The sequence below is a fragment of the Bactrocera tryoni genome, chromosome 2, assembly GCF_016617805.1.
Source record: "Bactrocera tryoni isolate S06 chromosome 2, CSIRO_BtryS06_freeze2, whole genome shotgun sequence".
Lineage (NCBI taxonomy): Eukaryota > Metazoa > Arthropoda > Insecta > Diptera > Tephritidae > Bactrocera > Bactrocera tryoni.
This window is the reverse complement of record NC_052500.1, coordinates 8,615,096-8,637,735: the sequence shown is the minus strand read 5'-3', so window position 1 is coordinate 8,637,735 and position 22,640 is coordinate 8,615,096. Positions and strand designations below refer to the sequence as shown.

General features: G+C 35.1%; 1 protein-coding gene across 1 annotated transcript in view; it reads left to right on the top strand.

Annotated features, from left to right (window-relative positions):
• LOC120767848 (roundabout homolog 2) overlaps positions 1-22,640 on the top strand; it is a 174,106-nt gene that overhangs the window by 111,743 nt on the left and 39,723 nt on the right. Inside the window, exon 3 of the mRNA XM_040094147.1 lies at positions 18,922-19,024. Within this exon, the coding sequence (XP_039950081.1) occupies positions 18,922-19,024 (103 nt within the window). The remainder of the gene's footprint in view (positions 1-18,921; positions 19,025-22,640) is intronic.

The following is a 22,640-nucleotide window of genomic DNA, read 5'->3' as shown; positions in this document are numbered from 1 at the left end:
GGAGCATCCTTTTGAGATCTGAGAACAGACACATTTGTCGCTGGGGGCTAGATCTGGAGAAAACTGTTGGTGCTGATTCACAGTTCAATCAGATCTTGCCCCTATCGACAGTTTTCTGTTCGCAGATATCAAAGAATGCTCGCTTGGTATATATTATCATTTGCCGAAACTGTGGCTTATTTTGAAGCAAAGAGCATATTGTACTACAAAATTGGTATCGAAAAGTAGGAGGATCGCTATAATCAGCGTGTGACCCTTGAAAGGAACTATTTTTAATAAAAAAAAACGAATTTTTGCATTAAAATGTGTTTTACTATGATAGGACGGGGACTTTTCAAATTCACCTGCTCTTTAGTCGCATTCTTCAAAGACTATATTTTCCAAATTTGGTTGAGTGAGTACTCGGAGATCAATTATGCGATCAATAGAAAATTGTGTATGAATGTTGTGTTTGCGGTACCGCCACTAATGATTTACAAAGACCAAAAAAAAGAAAATGTTGGGTGAAATTCAACATTTTTCCTAAAACACAACCATTTTGTGAATTTTTTGTTGCTTCTTTTGGAGCACAAATGATTAAGCGAACAATAAACTCCAGGCAGGAAATTTGTTTTTTCTTTTTGATTTTATACGAGGAGAAGCCCGGAATCACTAAAGCCTCCACCAAAGGGGCTATTTTTATAACACCGTGAGGCATAGCGTTTAGCTCCAAAAATATTGAATTTTTTTTTCAAATTTTTATTGTGCATTTTAAAATATGTATATATGTATATATATGCCTTACAAATTCTCAAACAATTAATATAAATTTTTTTTTAATTTTGGAAATTCGCCTTGTTTCATGTTATCATACTAAAAGTGTCCCTTAGTAGCCTTAACTATAAAAAAACGATCCAAATTTTATTTAAAACTTTTGAACAATTCAGTTTTGTTTAATACGCACGAGTATGAGTCCACTGAATATATTTAGCAAATAATTACTGACAAAGTTTATGAATAAACAGTACACCATGTCGTATGAGTAACTTTTAATTTCATCAACTTTGTTTACTTCATATTTCACCTGGTCAAATTAAACTCTAAAAGCAAAAGCTCTGCAAAATCAATAAACTAGCTTAGTTTACACAGCTTGTAGAAACTGTCATTAAAAGTTATTTAACATATACATACATAAATATGCATATATAAAATATAATTGCAAGTAAAAAAGCGATAAAATCAAAAGTGAATGTAAATGCATAGTAATATCGTGTAATAAAATAAAAATAGAGAAAAGCGAACAGAGCTTAGCGCGATCTCATTAAACGCAAATCATTTGCTACTTTACGCACAACTAAGCTGGGCATTAAAGGAGGGATACTTCATATTCGCGGCTGTGTGAATGAATATACAAGCAAGCTGCTGTAAATTATATATTAATGTATTTTTATGCAGAAATGTTTCACATTTTCTATTTTCCACTTTCATTCACTTTTTTCCGCAATTTTTTTTATTAAAACTTTTAATTTTGCTAAGTCATTTGAGTATAAATATATGTATGCATATGTATATAGCGCTGTATACATATTTTTATGTGTGTAAGCTAAAAAATTATGCGCTTAAGTATCGCCGGCTGGCACAGCAGCTATTCAGCAGCGTAGACAAAGCGCTGAGACTCGCATTAAAGTGTGAGACAGGTGAATGAAGGCACGAAAGCTAGCGAAAGCAAAACGAGATGAAACAAGCGGAACAGCGACAGAGATTGTGGCATGACAAATGAATGAAAAAATATCATAATGGAAGAAGCATAGTACGATAATATATGTATTTCTTACCAGTGTATGGAATCATGCCAGTTTTAAGAAGCAGAATTACAGCAAAAGCAACAGCAGCAAATAATACCTAACACACACATACTTGTATAACACTACAGTGGCAGAAAACTGTAATAACATAAATTGTCTAATAGAAAAGAAAGTGCAAAGGCATGGCGAAAGCGTGTAGAAACAGCAAGTGGTCGAATGCCACCTAACTACAGGCAAGCCATTGCTCCTAGTTACATGCTAAATCCTTTTTAATGAGCTCATTTCAATAGCAACACGAATGCTAAGAGCACCAACTCACAGATGATATTACATTCTACAGATATAAATGTATATATTTACATAGAATGTTGAATAAATTCTCTATGTCTGTGCTAAACAAAGTGTGCGAGTAACTGCGCGCCAGCACAATATTTATTTATGTAACTGTACTTTATTTCTGTGCTGCATTCATTTGCTAGAGCGCGCATTTCTCACTTCGTTTGCGTGCTACATTTAATAAAAATAATAAATGAGTGCGTGATTGTAATAATAAGAGCTGCAGGAAGAATTAAGCAGCATCTTTAATCTCAGTCAGCGATTGAGGCAAGCATTTGTGCGTGATTATTAAAGATACAATACAATACAATAAAATAATAAAGTATTTGTTGCTATAATATGGAATTTCATTTAGTCTCATTACAGTGATGAATTAGAACGCAATTAGAAATATTTTTTAGGTTATGTTTTATATTTTTCAATAGTGCGTAGATGATAAATTAGAGGGAAATGTAGATATAAATGCTTTTCTTTCATTTTATATGTATAGAAAAAGTTAAAATTCGTAGGCACGCATAGCAATTATAAAGGCAGCAAAATGTTACTCATACGTCATGGCGTTCCCAATATTTTTTCAGTTCAGAAGATGGATGGTATATAATAGAAATTGAAAATTAAATGATTAAAGTAAAAAAGTAAGTAGTTTTTACGGCTACTATATGCTATATGTAGTATTACGATCTGGCCTTGTCCTGTTTTCAGTTTATATGGCAGCCATATGATAGAGTAATCCGATCTGAACAATTTCTTCAGATTGCATTATGCTGACTTTAGGCAATAATCTATGCCAAATTATTTGATGATATCTCGTCAAATGAAAAGATTTTCCATACAAGGATATGGGTTTGATCGTTTGGTTCGTATGGCAGCTATATGTTATAATAGGCCGATCTGAACAACTTCTTTAGAGATTGCATCTTTATCTCAAACAATTACCTAAACCAAATTTCGCGAAGATATCTCATAAATTGAAAAAGCTGTCCATACAAGCACTTTATTCCGATCGCTCAGTTTGTATGGCAGATATATGATTAAGTAACCCGATCTGAACAATTTCATCAAAGGTGGCAGCATTGCCTTAAACAACAACCCGTACCAAAATTCGGGAAGATATTTCGTCAAATGAAAAGGATTTCCATACAAGAATGTGGTTTTGATCGTTCAGTTTGTATGACAGCTTCATGCTTTTGTGCTTCGATATCGATGGTTCTCATAAATGTTTAGCTCATTGGCGAGAAAGAGGCTTCTGCAAAATTTCATATCGATAACTACTAAATTGAGTATATGATACCCCTTTTAATTTCATCACTTTTTATTACCACAAAATGTTGCTCATACGCCATGGCGATCCATTTTTTTCTCATAATTGTGGAAAGTTTTCTGAGAAACGATATTTTAAAAATATTGTGCCACATATTTTGTGCATAGCTAGTAGACATTTCTGAAATAAAATCCACTAGCCATATCAAATTTGGTAAGTGAGCAAGAAAATGTTAGTTATTTGGGAAAATGTATTTCAAATTAGTAGAAGAATAGTGAAATATTTCGTAACACTATATAATAATAAATAAACTTTTAAATATTTTGAGAAAATTATTTGGAAAACTAAATTCTGAAATACTGTATAAATTGCCAGAACAAAGTATAGTAAATGTTACTCATAAAACGTGGAAACCAAATTGTTGAGGCAATTGTGCACTATTACATGGTTGAGGAATGAACATTTTGATAGAAAGCAATACATTTCTGTATATTGAGAGAACATTTTGTATTGAATTCTATGATTTTTTATAATAATTCTTATTCAATATTGAATTTCCGTGAAATATACCTTGGAACAAAAATTATTAAATTTTCGCATATACCGTTCGTTATAAGAAAAAAGACAACAAGTTTTTAAAGGTCAGTACACAGCAGTCAGAAAATTTAATTATTTACCACAGACTGACTTCTAAGACATTTTTCTCCCATTATTGTCCAGTTCATCCCCACTCTCAATGAATTTAAACAGTTGATATGAAATGTTTGCTTTTGTTGCCATAAAAATGTCAATCTTAAATGATGTAAATAAAATATTAGAGCCACACACACACAACGCAAAGCTCACTCATATATGCTTAATTCCAATTTCTTCTGAGCATATGAACACATGAGATTAAAATTTTTTTCTCAACTTTCGACTGTTGCATGATTTCCAGCGCACGATTACGAACTTTTTAAAACTTACCAAAAAGTAAACAAAAAACAACAAACAATAAACGCAAATGAAATTTTACAAAGTGATGCGACAACAACAACAAAAAGCACAAAATCAGCAGTAGAGCGAAAGAAACGCAACAAGAAAAAAAGCAAAGCTACCAAAGTAAAGCAGAAAAAAGTGAGGAAAAGCAGAATATAACACAACAACCAACAAGCAACTTGATATGCTTTGCGAATAGCTGTGTCAGGCAGGAATGTGGCTGAACACAGGAAATGTTGTGGAAGGAAATAATGCGACGAATATTATCCACAAGGCGCACGAGTGTGATGAGTGTGCGTGCGGCAGGGAGCTGAGCAAATCGCAAGGAATGTAAAGTGGAAAAACAATAGGCAAAAAGCAACAGCAACAACAATTACAACGACTACCACAAGGCTAAAGCGATACAAAGGATACGCAATTGTGAATGCGTAGCTGTGCACACAGTCACACATACGCATATGTTATGTGCGCTGGCGGGTATACATATATGTATGTAGTGGGTGGATGTATGAAGTAGGCTGCTGTAAAAGCCTCAATGCAACTGTTGTTTGTATTTAGTGTACATATACGTTTGCATGTCGGTTGTGTTGCTAAGAAATAGCATATTTTCAAAAATTCCGTTAGCAAAGTTTGCAAGCACAGCAGAAATTCGACTCAGGCACACACAAGCGCACACACAGTTATGCGAAATCATGTTTAGCCATATTGTATCTAATGCCGGTGCCTTTGCTCCTTTATTTCTCGTAAGCTTACTGCCAAGTTTGGTTGCTGTGTGTGCTGCTTCTTTCTTTTGACGCATGAAAATGCTTGAATTGTGAATTTACAAAATGCAAAGGAAAAGAATGAGAAAAAACTCCTGTTAAATGCTGCGCGTTTGCCTAATTTTATTATGCCTTCAATATTTTCATTTTTTTGTGAAATAATACATCAAGTTATACTTTTGATATATGCAAATAACTGTTATTTGATAGTCCTTTTACTAAGAGAAACTGCTGAAATTATACGAAAACATATATAAGCATCTTTTTTGTATTTTAAATATTTTCATTACTTTTTGCATTTTTGGTTGCAGAAAAGAGAATGAAAAGATTTTTTGTTTTTTTTTTGTTTTTGATTGGTCAGTTTGTGTGGCGTATATATGTATGTATATTTCAGTATGAATTTCATGAGTATAGCTTGACGACTTAAAAAGTTATCCATACAAGGCTTTGAAATTGAGTGGCCAGTTTGTATGGCAGCTATATGCTATAGACGTGCGATCTGAACAATTTCTCTGGAGATTCTACTGTTAACTTGGAAAATAATCCACGCTAAATTTCGTGAAGATATCTCTTTAAATCAAAAAGTTTTTTATACAAGAACTTGATTTCGATCGTACAGTTTGTATGGCAGCTATATGCTATAGAAGTTTGATCTGAATAATTTTTTTGAAGATTGTAATTTTGGCTTAGATAATGGCCTGTGCCAAATTTCGTGAAGATACCTTGTCAAAATTAAAAGTTTCCCATACAAGGGCTTGATATCGATCGTACAGTTTGCGTGGCAGCTTTATGCTATAGTGGGCTGATGTCGGCGATTCCGACAAGTGAGCAGCTTCTTCTGTCCAAAATTACGTGTACAAATTTTCAGAGTGTTATCTAAAAACGAACTCAAATTCTTGTACGACTCAACTTAATTGTTATTGGTGGTGTGTTGGCCTACTTTTAGGCGAAAATTTATATCTCATAATTTGTTCCAACAAATGCAGAACCAAAACTAAAGTCGAAAGCAGAGTAATAAGGCAAATATTAGTTATTTCGAAGCTTTCGAAGCTTATCTTCGATCTCTCCTTCTCTTCAAGAAATATGTAGCAAGCTTCTTTTAACCTCAAAATAGTTTCAGAAATTCTTTCATACTACCATCAATGGAAATATTTACTTTTACACTATAGCCAGGGACGTAATGTTTCATGCAAGGTTGTTTACTTAACTACAAATCTTAAAAAAAGGTCTCATTACGTGCTTAATGCGCGGTTTGAAATGCCAGCGCAGACTCTGGCGCTCATCTACCGATGCTCAAGCACTTGTGGTTGGGTGCTTCAAAGCGTAAATATGCGTCACTCCACACTCGTGAGCATGTGGTTGCTATGATGGTATATGTGTTTTTTTCTTATATTTCTTGTTGTATCTGTTGTTACTGCGAAATCCGCTTAGAAGCGCAGCTCGTTAGTCAAGAAAATAAGCACTTCTGCCGTCGCAAATCAAATATAAATTAAATTTAATTATTTAAATACCTCGCTCTGCTGGCTGCACACACTCACTAGGCTCGGGAACAGCAACTTCTCCACCGCTTATAAGCTCGCATATATGTAAGTATGTATGTTTCTCTTAATTTATTTGCTGGCACTGAATTACTCAGCATTTATGCGGTTCATTTAGGCGCAAAAGCAAAAGCCATTTTCGGTTAGCTGACAATTTGTCAGTCTCTGCCTTGCACCGCGCGTGCCTGTTGCCTGCCACTCATCCAGTCAACCAGCCAGCCGGTGAAGAGCTCAGTTTGAACAAGCGTTTGTCAAGGGTTATTTAATAAATTTGGTTTTAAGCGTGTTGCTTGGTTTAATTAAAATTATTTATTATAAATTAAAATGAATTTCTAATGACTTTGCTCATTAAATGTTAACCAGTCACTGTTGATTGGCGGAAAGCACTACTTAACGGTTAAATGTGGCAAATTGAGTGAGTGTTGTTTGTAATTAAAAATGCGTTGGTTGGACATTAAATTGTAATTATAATAAATTTGAAAATATCTCATTTATGAATATGCCTACGCCATATTATTTTTTATTACACTCTCGCCACATGTTGCACGCAAATATTATTTTAATATTCAGCTAATGACAGCATCAAAAGTAATCGCAATGAATACTCGTATATGGTATTATAAACTTGTGTATATATATTGAGTTGCTAGAGAAGAACGGGAAGAATTGATTTCTGTTTAACCTTATAAACCATAATTTAAACAAACATTGGGAGATTTTATTAAACTTTGTTCCAATTTTCATTGAATTACACAGAAGCTACAAAATTTAGTAGAGACGATTACAGAAAGAAAGGTTATCTTTGGTTTTAAAATTTTATAAATGTGGCCCCGAATAGCTTCAATACAAGAACTAATTTTTCAAAAATTCAAAATTGTCGGCCCATAAATTCGACATCTTCACGCAGAACACTCAAATAGTATTCCCTGTTGACTGTTTGGACGGTGGAAAGTAATTTAGAGTGTACCACACCTCGATAATCGAAGAAAAGCGTCAACATAACACCTGCTTTGACGTATTTCCGCCAATGATGCCAGTAAGATCTCTGACTGTCTATCGTCGATTCTTCAGCACCAATTTCTTTATTTTATTAACGGGCTTATCATCAGTTGATGTTGATGGACGTTTCGTAGTCAACCCGTTCTCGACCTTCTTTGAATAATTTGCACCAATCAAAAACACTTACTCACGACAAATAATTATCACCAAAGCCCGGAGAACTTAAATTCAAAAAATAATTTCCGTCACGTACATCTATTTTAGCATTTTTGCAAATAATGGTGCTTTGACTCCTACACTCCTTGATTGTAACGCAAAAAATGCTACCTTTTGGATAACTTTTACTATAATTATCGGGTTTAGCAACCGAAAAGTAGCAAGAAACAGCCTTTAGCATCACAGTCACATATGGCTGCAAGAAGACTCACTTTTTTATAAGCTAATAACTAATGGCCTACTATTAGCAATGTCAGATAGATGCAACGGCGTGATATGAATTTCGATAAGTTTTGAGGCCTCATAATCGACACTTCTTCCAGTCATTCACACCGTGGGGTACCCAAATTTTTTAAACTTTATCTTGCTAGTGCGGAATAAATGCCCAAAATACGCATGTTTTCTTCTTCAGATGATTATCGTATGTTATTTCGTATCTCATAAACTGTTCTATAAATTTTCATCAAATTCGGTGTATAGCAGTCCTATTATTTTCCATTATTATGGGTTTTCCATATAACGCCAATTTGTATTCCAAGGTACTGTTTTGCTTTAGAGCAAAATACTTGAGACAAAAAACGGATAACGAAATAAAACTTTACATCCCTGACCCAAATATAGTGGAATTCTAAACATACTTTACTCTAACTCCCATGTACCTAATGTAATGCCTTCGACCCTGGTGTTGACTCTACGCTAGATCTATTGATAAGTGAGGAATGTTTATACCCTACACTATTCAATAATAGTGACGAGCTGAGTCGATTTATCAATGCCCGTCCGTAAGTCTATCTACGCGAACTAGTCCCTCAATTTTGTAAAATATTAAAATATGTGAAATTTTGCATACGTTTTTTTTTCTCTCCAAAGACGAGCTCTGCCCTCGGAAGCTCCGATATCTAGGCGCCATAGCATATAGCTGCAATACAAACTGAACGATCGAAATCATATTCATGAATAGAAGACTTTTTTTATTTTAAAAGGTATATTCGTGAATCTTGTCATGTGTTATTCTCTAAAGCAATAATGCAAGCTCCGATGAAATTGTTCAGATCCGATAACTATAGCGTATAGCTGCAATACAAACTGAACGATCGAAATCAAGTTCTTGTACGAAAGCTTATTTAATTTTGCAAAAATATTTTCACAAAAATTTTTCATGATCTAAATTGATCGATCAAAATCAAAACAAAGATCTTCTTGTACTCTTTTTTGATATGAAAAATGCAACTGTATAAGGTATTAGGGCCTCGGCGCTGAAATTAACAGTTTTTATTGTTTTCGAAAAATGCCGTTTTGCGTTAATCATTTTATACTGAATTCTCCTTTTCTTCATTTCCATGCTAAGCATTAAATAATGTGTTCTACTGAAAAAAAATCAGAAACATTTTTTTTGGGGTTTTTTCAAAATCCTAGTTTGACCTGTAAATATTTCGGTTGAAGCTGATGGCCTTTGCAGCTAACGTTGATACTTTTTGTGTTGTTAAGGTTTCATTATGTTATCCTTTTCATTAATAATAATTATAATAATATTTTCGCTTGACGTATTAAATACATTGAATTTCAAACTTAATAAGGTTCTTCAATGTACATATCATAATATATTTAAAGAAAAAATATATAAATAAAGCTCTTAACTCGCTTAAAATAGACAATCAACAAGAACTCACGTGTTGTTCATATATTTTTGCTGTTTCCTGCTGACAGCGACGAAAATTTATCGACTTAACTTCGGTTTTACTGCGTGCGCTGAGAGTGTCTGATAATGTTTGACTGTGTGCGTGTTTGTATGTGTGCTTGCTAGCGACTTTCAACTTGCTTGCTTACAAATTTCTTCGCAAAATTTTCACCACCCGCACACGCATATGCCGAACATGGCGCGCGTGCACTTTGCTGTTGTTATTGGCGAAGTCGTAGCAACAAAATAACAACCACAACAAAAGTCGCAAAACCCATACCGCCACGCGTAGCGTAAGCGATGCGGAAAAGTTCAGAAATACAACCGCAGCACCACAATTTTCTTCCGACTGAAGTGAAATATCGCCGCAAATGCATATGTATATGTGTATGTCTGTGTATGTGTATGTGAAGCTAGCAGCTGCTTGCGCTCCTTGAAGTTTACCGTAGCACGCACGCACAATTTAGTTAACACAGTGCTGAGCTGCTTTAGAGTTACATGTACCATACATAGTTGTATGGAGGAATGGCATGTGTGTGTTTGTATGTTTATCTGTTCCTGCGCCACAGTGAAACGTAATTATGGCAATGGGAATGTGATGCTTCCGCTCACATATCAGCGCTCGTGTGCAGCCAGCGCGTGCAGCGCGAAAACGAATCCTCTCACAAACGCATTGTGGCGTGCTTTGTGCTCACCGAATGTGTAGTTTTAAGTTGTAAACAAGAAATATGGAGACGCAAGCCCCGCTGACTGCCAAGCAAACTCACACATGTAAGCAAATAAATAACTACCAAATAGTAAGAATACACAAATATATATCCGTGCGGCATGTCCTTCATTTGCTGCCTTTCCTATACTCTACACACACATACACATATGTGTGTATGCAGTTACCTTTTTTGGCATTTAAACTTAACAACTTGTTTGGGACTTGTGTCATTACAGTTGCCTTTATTGCTTTTGTGTAGCGATTCCATGCTTGTTATTGTTGTTTTCTCTTATTTATTTATGTGTCGATTACACATTAAGGCATTATTACATTTAAGCATGAGTGTGTGTGCATGTTCGTGTGTATTTATTTACAATCGCTTTCTATGCAGGCATATTTACACAAGCGTGCATTCATCATTTATTTGCCAAAGTGTTTGCTTTCACTCGCTCGTTTCGATGTACAGCGACATACATATGTATGTGTCGTTGTTGTTGTCAAGTGTTTATATTTTATATGCGTATGTATGTTTGTTTTGCATAGATTATCCTCTTTTATTGCTATACTGAATTTGATTTAATATATTTTCTCAAGAAGATAAAATGGATTGAATATCTTTTGCGGTGTTTGCGCTGGTTTGTTGGCATAAAAGATTAAAAACTTTGGATAAAATATTTTGAAATTTATTTTAAAGTTCTTATTTTAGAATAAATATTAAACACTCATCAAATTTTTTGAGGAAATTTGAGGAATTTCTAAGGACGATCGCTTTAAATTGAATATTTAGAATTGTTATATAAGCAAAACTGTTTGGGCTTGTCAATTGTGTAAGATAATTTGATATACACATTTATTATATTCTAATATATCTAACTTAATTTTTTCTGAAGGAGTTTGCCAAGTAAATTTGACTGTGTTATATATATTGTGACAAAAAAATACCCGAAAATTGTAATTTCAATTCTCCGAGGAAGCAATATAAAAAATGTATTTTGCTAAGTTGGTAGCACTGTGCTTAATCACTATGCCAAACTTGAGAGCGATCTGTTAACCAGTTTGTTTACAGCAGCTGTTTAAGTCGGAACACCTCAGTATTGCATTGCGATTTATACAATGGATATCGAACAAAAAAATAGTCTCAAATTTTGTATGTCTAACCAAATTTTGTATGCAAATGTTGGAAAGGGCTTGCGGTGATTCGGTTTTTTTTTCAAGAACTCAAGCCTACGAGCGCTACAAAGCCTTCAGAGGCGGTCGAGAGTTCGCTGACGACATGCCTCAATCTGGACGACTTCCAACCTCTTCAACTGATAAAAGTATTAAAAAAGTGAAGGATATGGTGCTTGAAAATCGTCAGGCAAATGTTAGAGAGATAGAAAGAGAGCTCTGCATGTTTCGCAAGTCCGACCGACTTATTTTGGTGTATATTTTGAGTATGAATCGCGTTCTTGTTCGACTCGTTCCGATAAAACTGATTTTTTTTCCAAAAAGAGAGACAAAGACAGATCTCTTTGGATATAATTGATCGGGCGTATTTCGATCCTACTATCATGGAGAGCATTATAACATACATTTATGAGTTTAACATGCAAATAAGTCAACAATCATCGGAATGGAATGGAAAAAATGAGCCGAAAACAAAAAGAACATGCCTAAGTCGCTCAAAAATCAAAGTGACGCTCATTGTTTTTTCGATATTCGTAGTTTGGTACATCATGAATTTGTTCCGAATTTAAAGCCAAAAACGCAATGAATATCATCGATCAACTACCGTATTCAACAGTTTTTGCTCCGTGTGATTTGTTCGTGTTCCCCAAACTGAAATTGCCGTTTCGTGGAACTCGAAGATACTATAAAACAAGAAAGAGCTCAAGGCCATCCCGAAAAGTGCGTATGAAAAGTGTTTCTAGGACTGGACATGTCGTTGGCATAAAAGTATTAGATCTGATGGGGATTACTTTTAAGGTGATAACATAAAATTTTTCAAGACCTCAAACCTGAGAGTCTCACTTAAAATGTAGCTTGCTGTAGCTTTAAGTATGTATATACAGTTTGAAAGCCTTTATCCAAAAGTTCCAAATAACATTCATTGGACGATCTTGAATAAGCTGCTCTATATGGGCTTCTCTCTTTTCATTCTAATATTCCCTTATGGCCACACTAACTCCGATTTAAGTCAAACTCTTTGTTTTTGTTCAAGAAACTCCACATTGGTTTCCCTTCTCTTGTTTCTAGGGCATCCAAAGGTCGAATCGATATGCGACGTCAATCAGCTCTATAAACCGTTTTTGTTACTAACTTGTTGATTTATTGATTTATTTGAAGTCATCGAGCAAAAGTGCTTTGAATTGCCTTCAAACTTTCCAACAGCTTTCTTGTAGAATCAGAGCAGAGTTTATTTGTTAACATAACTCGATTTTTAAATTTGAAAAAAAAAAATGATAGTAAACAGAGGTAGACTTAATTTGGATTTATGGTATACGTTCTTCCATTACCTTCATATCGTATTCAAAATTAAATTATTATTAAAATAATGACAAATTTAAAAAAACAAATACGTTTTTCTCAATTATACATATGCTCAAAATATTCCATTTAATTCTTATAGGATTTACTTCTTAAGTGATCACTCTAACAGATATATTTTTTATAGCGACTCACTCATATTTTATACACACAAAATACTCACATGCCTTAACGTGTGCATGTGTACATATGTTTGAGTTTATTTGCACAAGTGTTGCTCGTTAATGTTATAAATTGAGTTTTGAACAATTTTCTGAATGCATTCAAGTATAACAAGCAACAAAACAGCTGTTGGACTATCAACAACTGAGCAACAGTGATATAGGAAGAGGTGGAGTGTGAGAGAGAAAAAGTGAGAAAGTGCGTATAATCAGTGAAAGGTTGCGAAAAGTTATGAGGGAGTGTGTGTATAAGTATTATAAATGTGCAAACATATAAATTTATTTACATTAGGGTGGTTTTAAATACAGTAAGATAGTTTTTAGAGCAAATTTTATCGATCGGATGCTGTGGATACTATTATGCAATGAATAGATTTCATTTTAAAAGTCCGTTTTTGTTGTTAAATGAAACAAAAACAATATTATTAATACTTTATGGACTGTTAGAAAACTTTGTGTCTTCTAATTTACAATGTTTTTTTTTCTTTGAGTTCTGAAATTCATAAAAACCAAAATTCCAATAAAACAATGAAATTTCAAATGTTAATATCTTTAAGTTTGATTTACGAAAGAATCGTACAACACTTTCTTGAACAGCATTCAATTTCCTATAAAATTCATGAAATGAGCTATTTTTTCAAGCAGTTGTAAGGAAGTTATGAATTTTCATATCTGATAATATGGAAAAAATAAACCAAAATGTAAGACATTCTTTGCAATTAAGAGCACATACTTGGAGTCATTTTCGTAAAATTGTTTATCAAACAACTCTTCAGAGTACAAGACACAAAAAAATATTTGGTCTTTTGAGCCACCCTAATACACACATACACTGCAAGACACTTTTTATAACCTTTACTTTGATATATTTACAATTTTTTGTTTATATTTGGACTTTATGCTGTGAATATTATAATCATGTGCATGTTTGCGCAACCCCATCTAAGTATATATAATATGTATGTATGGCGCATTGAAAATAGGTCGTCTCCTGATAAATTCATGCAATTTTTCTTGCAGTTTGGGCGCTTCAGTCAAGCATTAAATTGGTGCTTGTTATGCGTAAATTTATTCTTGTTTCCTCAGGACTTGCAAAAGTTTTAATTTCGTAAATTAAATGCAAAATGCAGGAGAGTAAACGATTTGGGATTAAAAGTATATTATAAAAGCAAGAAAACCCCTTAACTTTCGTTGCAGAGAAACACAAATACAAAATATTGCTTACAAGAACTGGATTTTGTTCGGCCAGTTTGTATGACAGCCATACGTTATAGTAATCTGATCAGAACAATTTCTTAGCAGATTACATGAATGCCTTAGGCAATAAGTTATGCCAAATTTCTTGAAGATATCTCGTCAAATAAAAAAGTTCTCCTTACATGGATTTTATTTTGATTGATCAGTTTGTATGGCAGCTATAGGCTGTGGTTACCTAATATGAATGATTTCTTCGGAGGTTATAGCGTTGTTTTCGATAATAATCTCAGCGGAATTTCGTGTAGATATTTCGTCAAATAAAATAGTTTCCCATACAAGAACTTGATTTTGACCGGTCAGCTTATATAGCAGCTAAATGCCATAGATGTGCGATATTGACAATTCTGTCAAGTAAGTAGCTTCTTAGGGAGATCAGGACGTGTGTAAAATTTCAGAACGTTATCTCAAAAACTAAGGGACTAAACATAGCTACGTCGACGCAGCTCATCATGCTGATCATTTATATACTATACATGTATTTTATACAAACTTTGTGACAATCTTATTATATCCTATTTAGGTTATAAAAATACAGCTGCTTCGATATAAATTTTCTTAATATTTGATTTTCTCTAAGCTGGAATACTATTTTATTTATTTTCAATTTATCCCTTAGAAAAAAATTAGAAAATTGTCAGTAAACTCACGTCTGTGTGCCTGTTCATATCAGTTGGACACCAACCACATACTTATTCCTTGTCAAAACTTAACCCAGTCTACTCATGATCTAGAAAAAAATGAAATAAATAACCTAAAAAATAAAATACATTTCTTAACCTACTCAAGCATATTTTTCATTTTTACAGTGGAATCTATTTTTTAAATTACCCAATTTATATTGAGTGAACAGCCATCAATTCACTCAATACAGCCAGCGCGTGCATGAACACACACCACTAATCTCAGCATGACTGCCGCACTTGTGTACATTACATTACACACACACTGGCACACAACTCCATTTTTTATACATTTGCGATTGCTTGGCATCCTTCATCAATTTATATGACGCATAAGTTTGCTAAATTGCGTCTCATCATAACCTGGCTATGATTTATTGCCGCAATTATTTACCTACTAAAAGTGTTCAGCATCCCTTAGCAGCGCTACAGGCACACATACATATTTGCTTATGTTTATATACGTGTGTGTTTGCGAAAAAACAGCCAAAAAAGTTGTTAGCGCCAATCTGAAATCCTTTCAATAATGCAATTCATCAAAATGCAAAACAAGCACAACACTTCGATACATACTATATGCATGCAAGTGTTTGTGTGACTGTGTGCGTGTGATCTGCTAAAAATTCACATCACTCATGACACAACATGTGGCACCAAAACACACACCCATTCTGATTTCACCCACCCACGCTTTCACCTATGCTCACCTTAAATAGCGGTGTGCGCAGTGGGTGTGGCAACAAGAAAATTGGCAGTAAGCTTGCGAGAAAGTGAAAGTTTAGTGAAAGTGTGAGTGAAAGTATGCGGGGGAGGCAATGCTCCAATTTGCATATTTTTGCGATTTTTCTAAGCAAATAATGCAAATTGTTTAACGTCACTGGTGAAACCGTGCGAAAGGTGGTGAGCCATAAAAAATTACCCAAAAGATTACCCCACATTGGGTTGGGTATGTTCAATAATTTATCTTTATATATTTTTTTTTATTTTAAAGGCACTTTCCAGAATTGATTTTCATCGAATGCGGTTTAATACACCATTAATAATAATCTCGCCCAAAAATATGTGCGCTCTGAAGTACTAAAATTGAAGGTGTTTTAAATTTATTTTTTTTAATGTAACCAATAAGAAGCTTGAAGTTTCTTAGTAATAAAAATTCAAAAATTTATTTGTACTACGAACTAAAAGCAGTACTAAAATTATTTTGTGATTCTCAGCACTTGCAATCTCCCTTCATTTTCTGGCAACTTAAGTAAATATCGAATTTTTGTTAAAATAATTAGCTACCAAATGCAATTTAGTACTAAAAATAAAATGAAATTTAGTACTAAAGCCAGTATAAGTTGAGCTGAAATATTTGTATTAAAAAAATAATTGAAGCGTTTTTTATAATACAAACTTTTACTATTTGAATATTCCATTAACTGCGGCAATTAAGTTCCAAAACTACTTTCGTGCTAAAAGAAACCTAGATTAGGGATATTTCCAATATATATTAGTATTGTTAAATATGTACTAAAATGGTCAGGTAGATTCAAAAGATGAGAAACTTTCGTTTTTATAAAAATTTGGCTTAAAACTTTATTGATTTAGTACTAAAACTACCTAAAAAACATCTTAATGTTGTTATGAAAATAAAATTTCAATATATCCGGGAATGATTTTTGACCACAATAAAGGAGTTATACAAAAACATAAGTAATTTAATGTACTAAAAGCTACTACAGCCAAATTGATTTGATAATTGTTCTAAAATGTGTCGAGTTTTAATTCATCTTTACTGACGTAATTTGTCGAATAGGATACTTTTTTTAATAAAATGCCTTAAATTACTCAAAATTTATAAAGAATTTTTAGTACATCTCGTTTTATGCTTCCGAAAATATGTATTCCTTAACTTATTAAAAAAAGCTTCCTGCAAAATATATTTAAAGTTTTAGTAATACTATTTTTTAGTACAATAAAATATTCACTTTTCATTTTATAGCCCCTGGAATACCCATTTAAAAGTAAACATTAATTCTTGAAATATTATTTATTTTAGTACTTTTTAGTACTTTTTAAGTACAAAAATTTGTTTGGTAAAGTTTTTAGTTTTTCCATTTATTCAAAAATTAGTACTTCAGTAATTATTTTTTTCAATTTTTTTTGTTAGTAGTAGTTGGTTTTGGTAATAACTCGAATTGGTACTAAATTTTGAAAAACGTATTAAAATATTACACACTCACTTAATCAAAATTTGAGTCGGATCCTTTAAATTATGGTGAGAATGCATATTATTAGAAAGCTTAAATCATGACTTGTATATAATGGATCTCCCTGACACTTTTTGATATAGATTCCATGAATTATGTTAGCAGCAACAGGATCTGCATAGTGACTCATTCGTTTCTATACCAACTTCCGCTGTGGTGTCCTCAAGGGCCTGGACGAATCTAAATCCCTCAGTTTGGCAGAATTGGGTTGCAGGCCCGGATAAGCTGCATTATCTGGTTCGGTTTCGGTAGTGTCGCTAAGAACCATACCCTTGTTCGTGGTTGGAATAAATTGCGGATTTATATATGTACATAGCTGTACCGATTGCTCGCCATCACATGCTGACATTTTGTTCTGGCCTAAGTACTATCCAACATTCGTGCATGATGATGGCGGACCTGGACTGCTTAATGGGAATTCCAGAGCCATATTTGTGAGAGAAGCTTGCACGTACATATTTAAATTGGGCTATGGTGATTTTTCTTTCGGGATATTCCTCATCACATCAGCGAAACATTTTGCGGATTTCACGCCCTTTGTCTTCGGTCTTTTGCTGACAGCTTAGAACGTTCAACTGACCTCAGTCTCGTGCCTGCCACTGTTGGCGGTTCAAGCTCAGGTAAAACTCAAAAATCAGTCGATTCTTAGAACTCTTTTGTGAAATCTTCATTGATTAGCGATTACAGCTGCACCCTATCTTGCCCTTGCACCTAGACCAAGCTTCGCTTCTGTCTTTGCGCTGGCTGTTTTCGAGCTCGTTACTTTTCTGACTCACATTTGGGACTCACGAGTTTAGGGGAAAGTATGTTCGCTTGCGCATATATCCACGAAAGACTATCTTATTAAAGAGGCCTTTAGGGATCTGTAAGCTCCGGGTGCATCTGGGTTATTTAAGGGCGTCTAGATATGTTGATTCTCGGCACGGATCGCATGATATCTTGATACAACACTTCCTGTACCCCGAACCATACCAACAATGTGCTATGTAGGAGCAACGAACGCCCAGGTCCTTATTCACCTGATTCTCTTCCCCTGAGTGAACGTCTTCCACTTCCTTCGCTTCCTCCGGCGGATACTGAATCTAAAATCTTCAAGGCTGGCGTGTTGTATTACATCCGGACAACATTATCTAGCCTACGTAGCCGCTGCCTCTTGATTTGCAGAACTATATCGATGTCGCCGTATTTCGTACCCTCATCCATCTATCCATAAATTATCCGTTACGAAAGCGCAAATAATCATAAATCTTCCGCAAAACCTTTCTCGCGAATACTTCTAAGGCCGACTCATTAAATGATAGCATTTCATATGCCTCCGCACCATATTGCAGAACGGGAATAATGAGCGATTTGTAGAGTTTGGTCCTTGTTCGTCGAGTATTAGGAAGAGTGATTCTTCATTGGATTTTAAAGCTGATATTGTTGATTATGCTGGTTCCAGGATAGACCGAAACCATCTACGACTTCAAAGTTATGACTGTTAAGAGTGACGTGCGAGCCAAGTCGAGAAGGCGAAGACAGTTTGTTTGATGACATGAGATATTTCTTCTTGCCCTCGTACAAAACCAGAACATTTAGCATAATTTTTTTATTAAAGAATTTTGTATTAAAAATGTAAACTGTACTAAAGAATTTTAAATTTTTATGACAAGTTCTTTTTATAATATATTAATACGTATTGTCACATTCCACACATACCATAAATTTAAGCAAACCAAATTCTCTCTCCATTTGTTAAACTGCTAAAAAACTAAGCATATTTCAACTTTCTTTCTTCGCTTCCAGGTTGTAAACTCGCGTCGCGAAACGGATGCTGGCGTCTACTGGTGTGAGGCGAAAAACGAGTTGGGCGTGGCGAGAAGTCGAAATGCGACGCTGCAAGTTGCCGGTGAGTTCGCAAGAAACTTCATACATTCATATAAGCAAATAAATCTAATATGCACACACACACACATACAGCTCGATATCAATTACCATCAAATAATAAATAAGCGTGTGTGCGCACATTTTATGGCACGCCAAAGTGCAAATACTTAAATGCATATGGCGCTACTTAGAGCCGCGCAACGACATGATAGGGTTAAAGGATATTTGCAAAAAAAAACTGAAATAAAATTTGCAAATAAAATTAAAGACAAGCAGCGCGCAACTGGAGTCAATCGGGGCAACGATGCTGCCACTGGAGACTTGAGGCGCGCGAGTGTGCTCTTTCTGAGTATGAGTGTTTGTGTGAGTTGAGCGTGTGTGTGATAGTTGAGGGTATACTGCATATGTGAAAGTTGAGTGTGGCTGTGTGACATTTAAGAGAGTGTGTGTATGTCATTTGAGGGTGTGTGTGTGTCACGTGAAAGTATGCGTGTGATATTTCAGAGTTTGTGCTGCTCACAGACGACTTTTGCGCGTTTCACCATTCGCCTTGTCCCCCGAAGCGCCGCTGCTCCTTTACTGCCAGCCTTGCCGCATCCACACGCACATATGTTCTTAAGTTGCATGCGTCTGCTGTCAGCTCAAATAACACGCACTTCTACAACAAGCTTGCACGTTTAAGCTTCTTTTTTTGGTATTCTTTGCTCAGCTCTAGCTCAAGTTATGCGAAATTTATGCAAACTTGCTTGCTTGACTGAAGAAATTTCCTAGCACGCGTGTGCGGCAGCGCAGCTACTTTGTACCACAACCACAACACTGTGTCGCCGCTACCTTTTCGACCGTTATATTTAACCAGTTTTACACATGAGCGGTCGCATACGCGAGCGCAAAGATACACAACCCGTGAAATGATACTGCCGCCAGCTTGTTGTCGCCCCTCACCACCGTTAAATTGTATATATTTTTTGCTGCCACATATTTTTCATGCTCCCACCTTATTGAATAGCTGCTGTAGCTAATTTCTGTCAATATTCTTTACTGCCTTTACATTTTACTCTATTTTCGCTCTTCTTCATGTAGTAAGGCCTTTAACGGCATGCAGCTCTTGTGTGTGCGTGCAACATTTTTCAATTTCTTATTTTTGCTTTCAAATCGCTTGGGGTATATTTTTCAATATTTGCATGAAAATCACGAAAGGCACGTCGATGCTGGTTTGTCAGTTCCATGAATCGAGTGAGGTTGGCATCAACGCTGCCAGCAACTGTAATACATTGAAGCACCTAAACCGTTAGCAGGTATTTGCATCAAACTGTGCTGGTATGTGTGTTTGTATGTAAAAATTCTGCGCCACTCAGCTGCTGCTGTGCACACGCTCCTGGAATTATTAAATTTTTTCACTCCTTTCGCTTATTTGTGCGGGTGCCCTTTTGCCCAGCGCCAATCTTCATGACTTCCAATCAAATCTTTTCACCTTCTCCCTGCCACTTTATGCCTCCTCATTTGCACTTTTATTTATTTGTGGTTTGCTACTTCCACATTTTCTTACTGCGCTGCCCTTTTTCATTGTTGCACGTACTTTGTTGCGATAGCTGACGCTGGCACCTACTTTACATCCACTCAAGCAACGAAACAAGACTTGCATATTTTATGGGTGCACATATTTTATTAGTGTATCGCTTTTTTGCCACTTACTCACCTCTAACGGTACTTGGCGTGGGTTGGAGCTGGCCGTGTCCACTTCTAGTTGCCACTGCCTTAGCTAAAGTTGATTTCAGTTACTTGTGTGCTTGTATGTGCGCTTGTGTGCAAGGCTACTTTGCTGCCACATTGTCATGCAGCACGCTGCTCGTTATTGCTGCTGCCATGCCACGTAACTGAAAGTCAACTTAAATCGATAAAAAGTATTAAAAAGATTCCTTTGCTACTTTTGCCGGTGAAATGCTTATGCAAATGGCAGAGATTGTCGTGTAATATTTACATAGTAACATACTTCGTGCCGCGAGTGTGCAAACTGGGTTAAATTTATGCAGTAAAAATGAAAATTTTCTTGTAACAGGTACTTAATTGGCTGTATTTACCATGCAACAAATGTACTTTATTGTTGCAACACTGGAGTTTTATTGGAAAACAACTCATGCCACAAAAAACGGTTAATTCGGCTTTGTAGCAATTCAAAGATGATTCAGGATTACTTTAGCAAATTAAAAAGACCGAATTACATCGTTTGTTACATCAAACTTTATATCTTGGAACTTCTTTGTTTATGTTGAGATCTTCACCTTTTCTCTTTGTACTTAAGGTTGATTTGAAATTGAATCTAACTTATAATTATCAATTGTAGTGATAGGATTGGGTAATCCTCTCCATTTTAGTGGTATTTCCTTACGATTTTCCAGACCAAACCGCTGCGTAAGACACGTCATAGTTCAACAATCTTATATTTTAAACATTGTGACGTAAATATTTGTTTTACTATTTCTTCTTCTTTGTTTGGCTATTTGGTGCCATTTTAAAATACCAAGTGCAGCCAGGGTCTTATCCAACTGAACTCTCCAAAAGAATGAAGGTCTTTGTCTTCCTCTGCTTTCCCCGGCGAGTACTGCGTCGAATACTCTAAGATCTAGAGTGTTAACATCCATTCGGAGGACAAGAAAATCTAGTCTATAGTCAATTTCTAAGTCTAAAGCCACACTGATAAGATCCAATCAGTTTGTTTACGTTTGTAACAACCCTCATTATTTTCAATTTCCTTTACTTTCAATTACTGCTGAATATATAACTCACCGTTATAGTCTACGGTATCATGCACACTGGCATCCGTTACCTTCTACAAGCATACCTGGAACTATAAACCTTTAGCTTGTCACTATGTAGGTGATCTATCCTCTTGCTGCTTATCGCCACAAAACACATATTCCAATGATCGCGTGACAAGTAAGAGATGTTTAAATTGATTTGGCAGCCGGCATCGACATTGCAGCAAAGAATCGGTATCAACATTAGAGAAGAGAACGGCGGAACGACTGTCTTGTTACCTGGAAAAATTACTGCTTCTTACTCTCAACTTTGTCAAAATGTGAAAAAGTTATGCAATAAACTATTTTAGCTTGTTTTAACTAATTTCGTGGCTCCAGTGGACTGTCATAACACTCTGTTGGATAAAGTAGTTAAGCCAAGACCAATTTTATAGTTGATCGCAATTTCTGTCAACTTTGAAAAGTTGAAGCATTTTGTTTACATAATATACCTTGAACAGGGTACATTATCAGCGTGACGAGCTGGGTCGATTTTTCATGTTCGTTTGTCTATCTGACAGTGTATATACGTTCCTGTTCCTCATTTTTTGAGAAACTGCTCTGAAATATTGCACCCGTCGTTTTCTTCTCAAGAATAAGCAGCTTCTGTCAGAATAACTGAAATCAGACCAGCATAGCATACAGTTTCCATACAAACTGAACGATCGGAATCAGGTGTATGGAAAGCTTTTTCATTTGACGAGATATCTTCAAGAAATTTGGTTTGGACTATTTTGTAATGCATATTTTTTACTATTTTTTCTCCGAAGAAATCTTTCAGCTCGGATCACTATAGTAAAGATGTAGATGCCACACAAACTGACCGTTCGAAAGTTCCAGTAA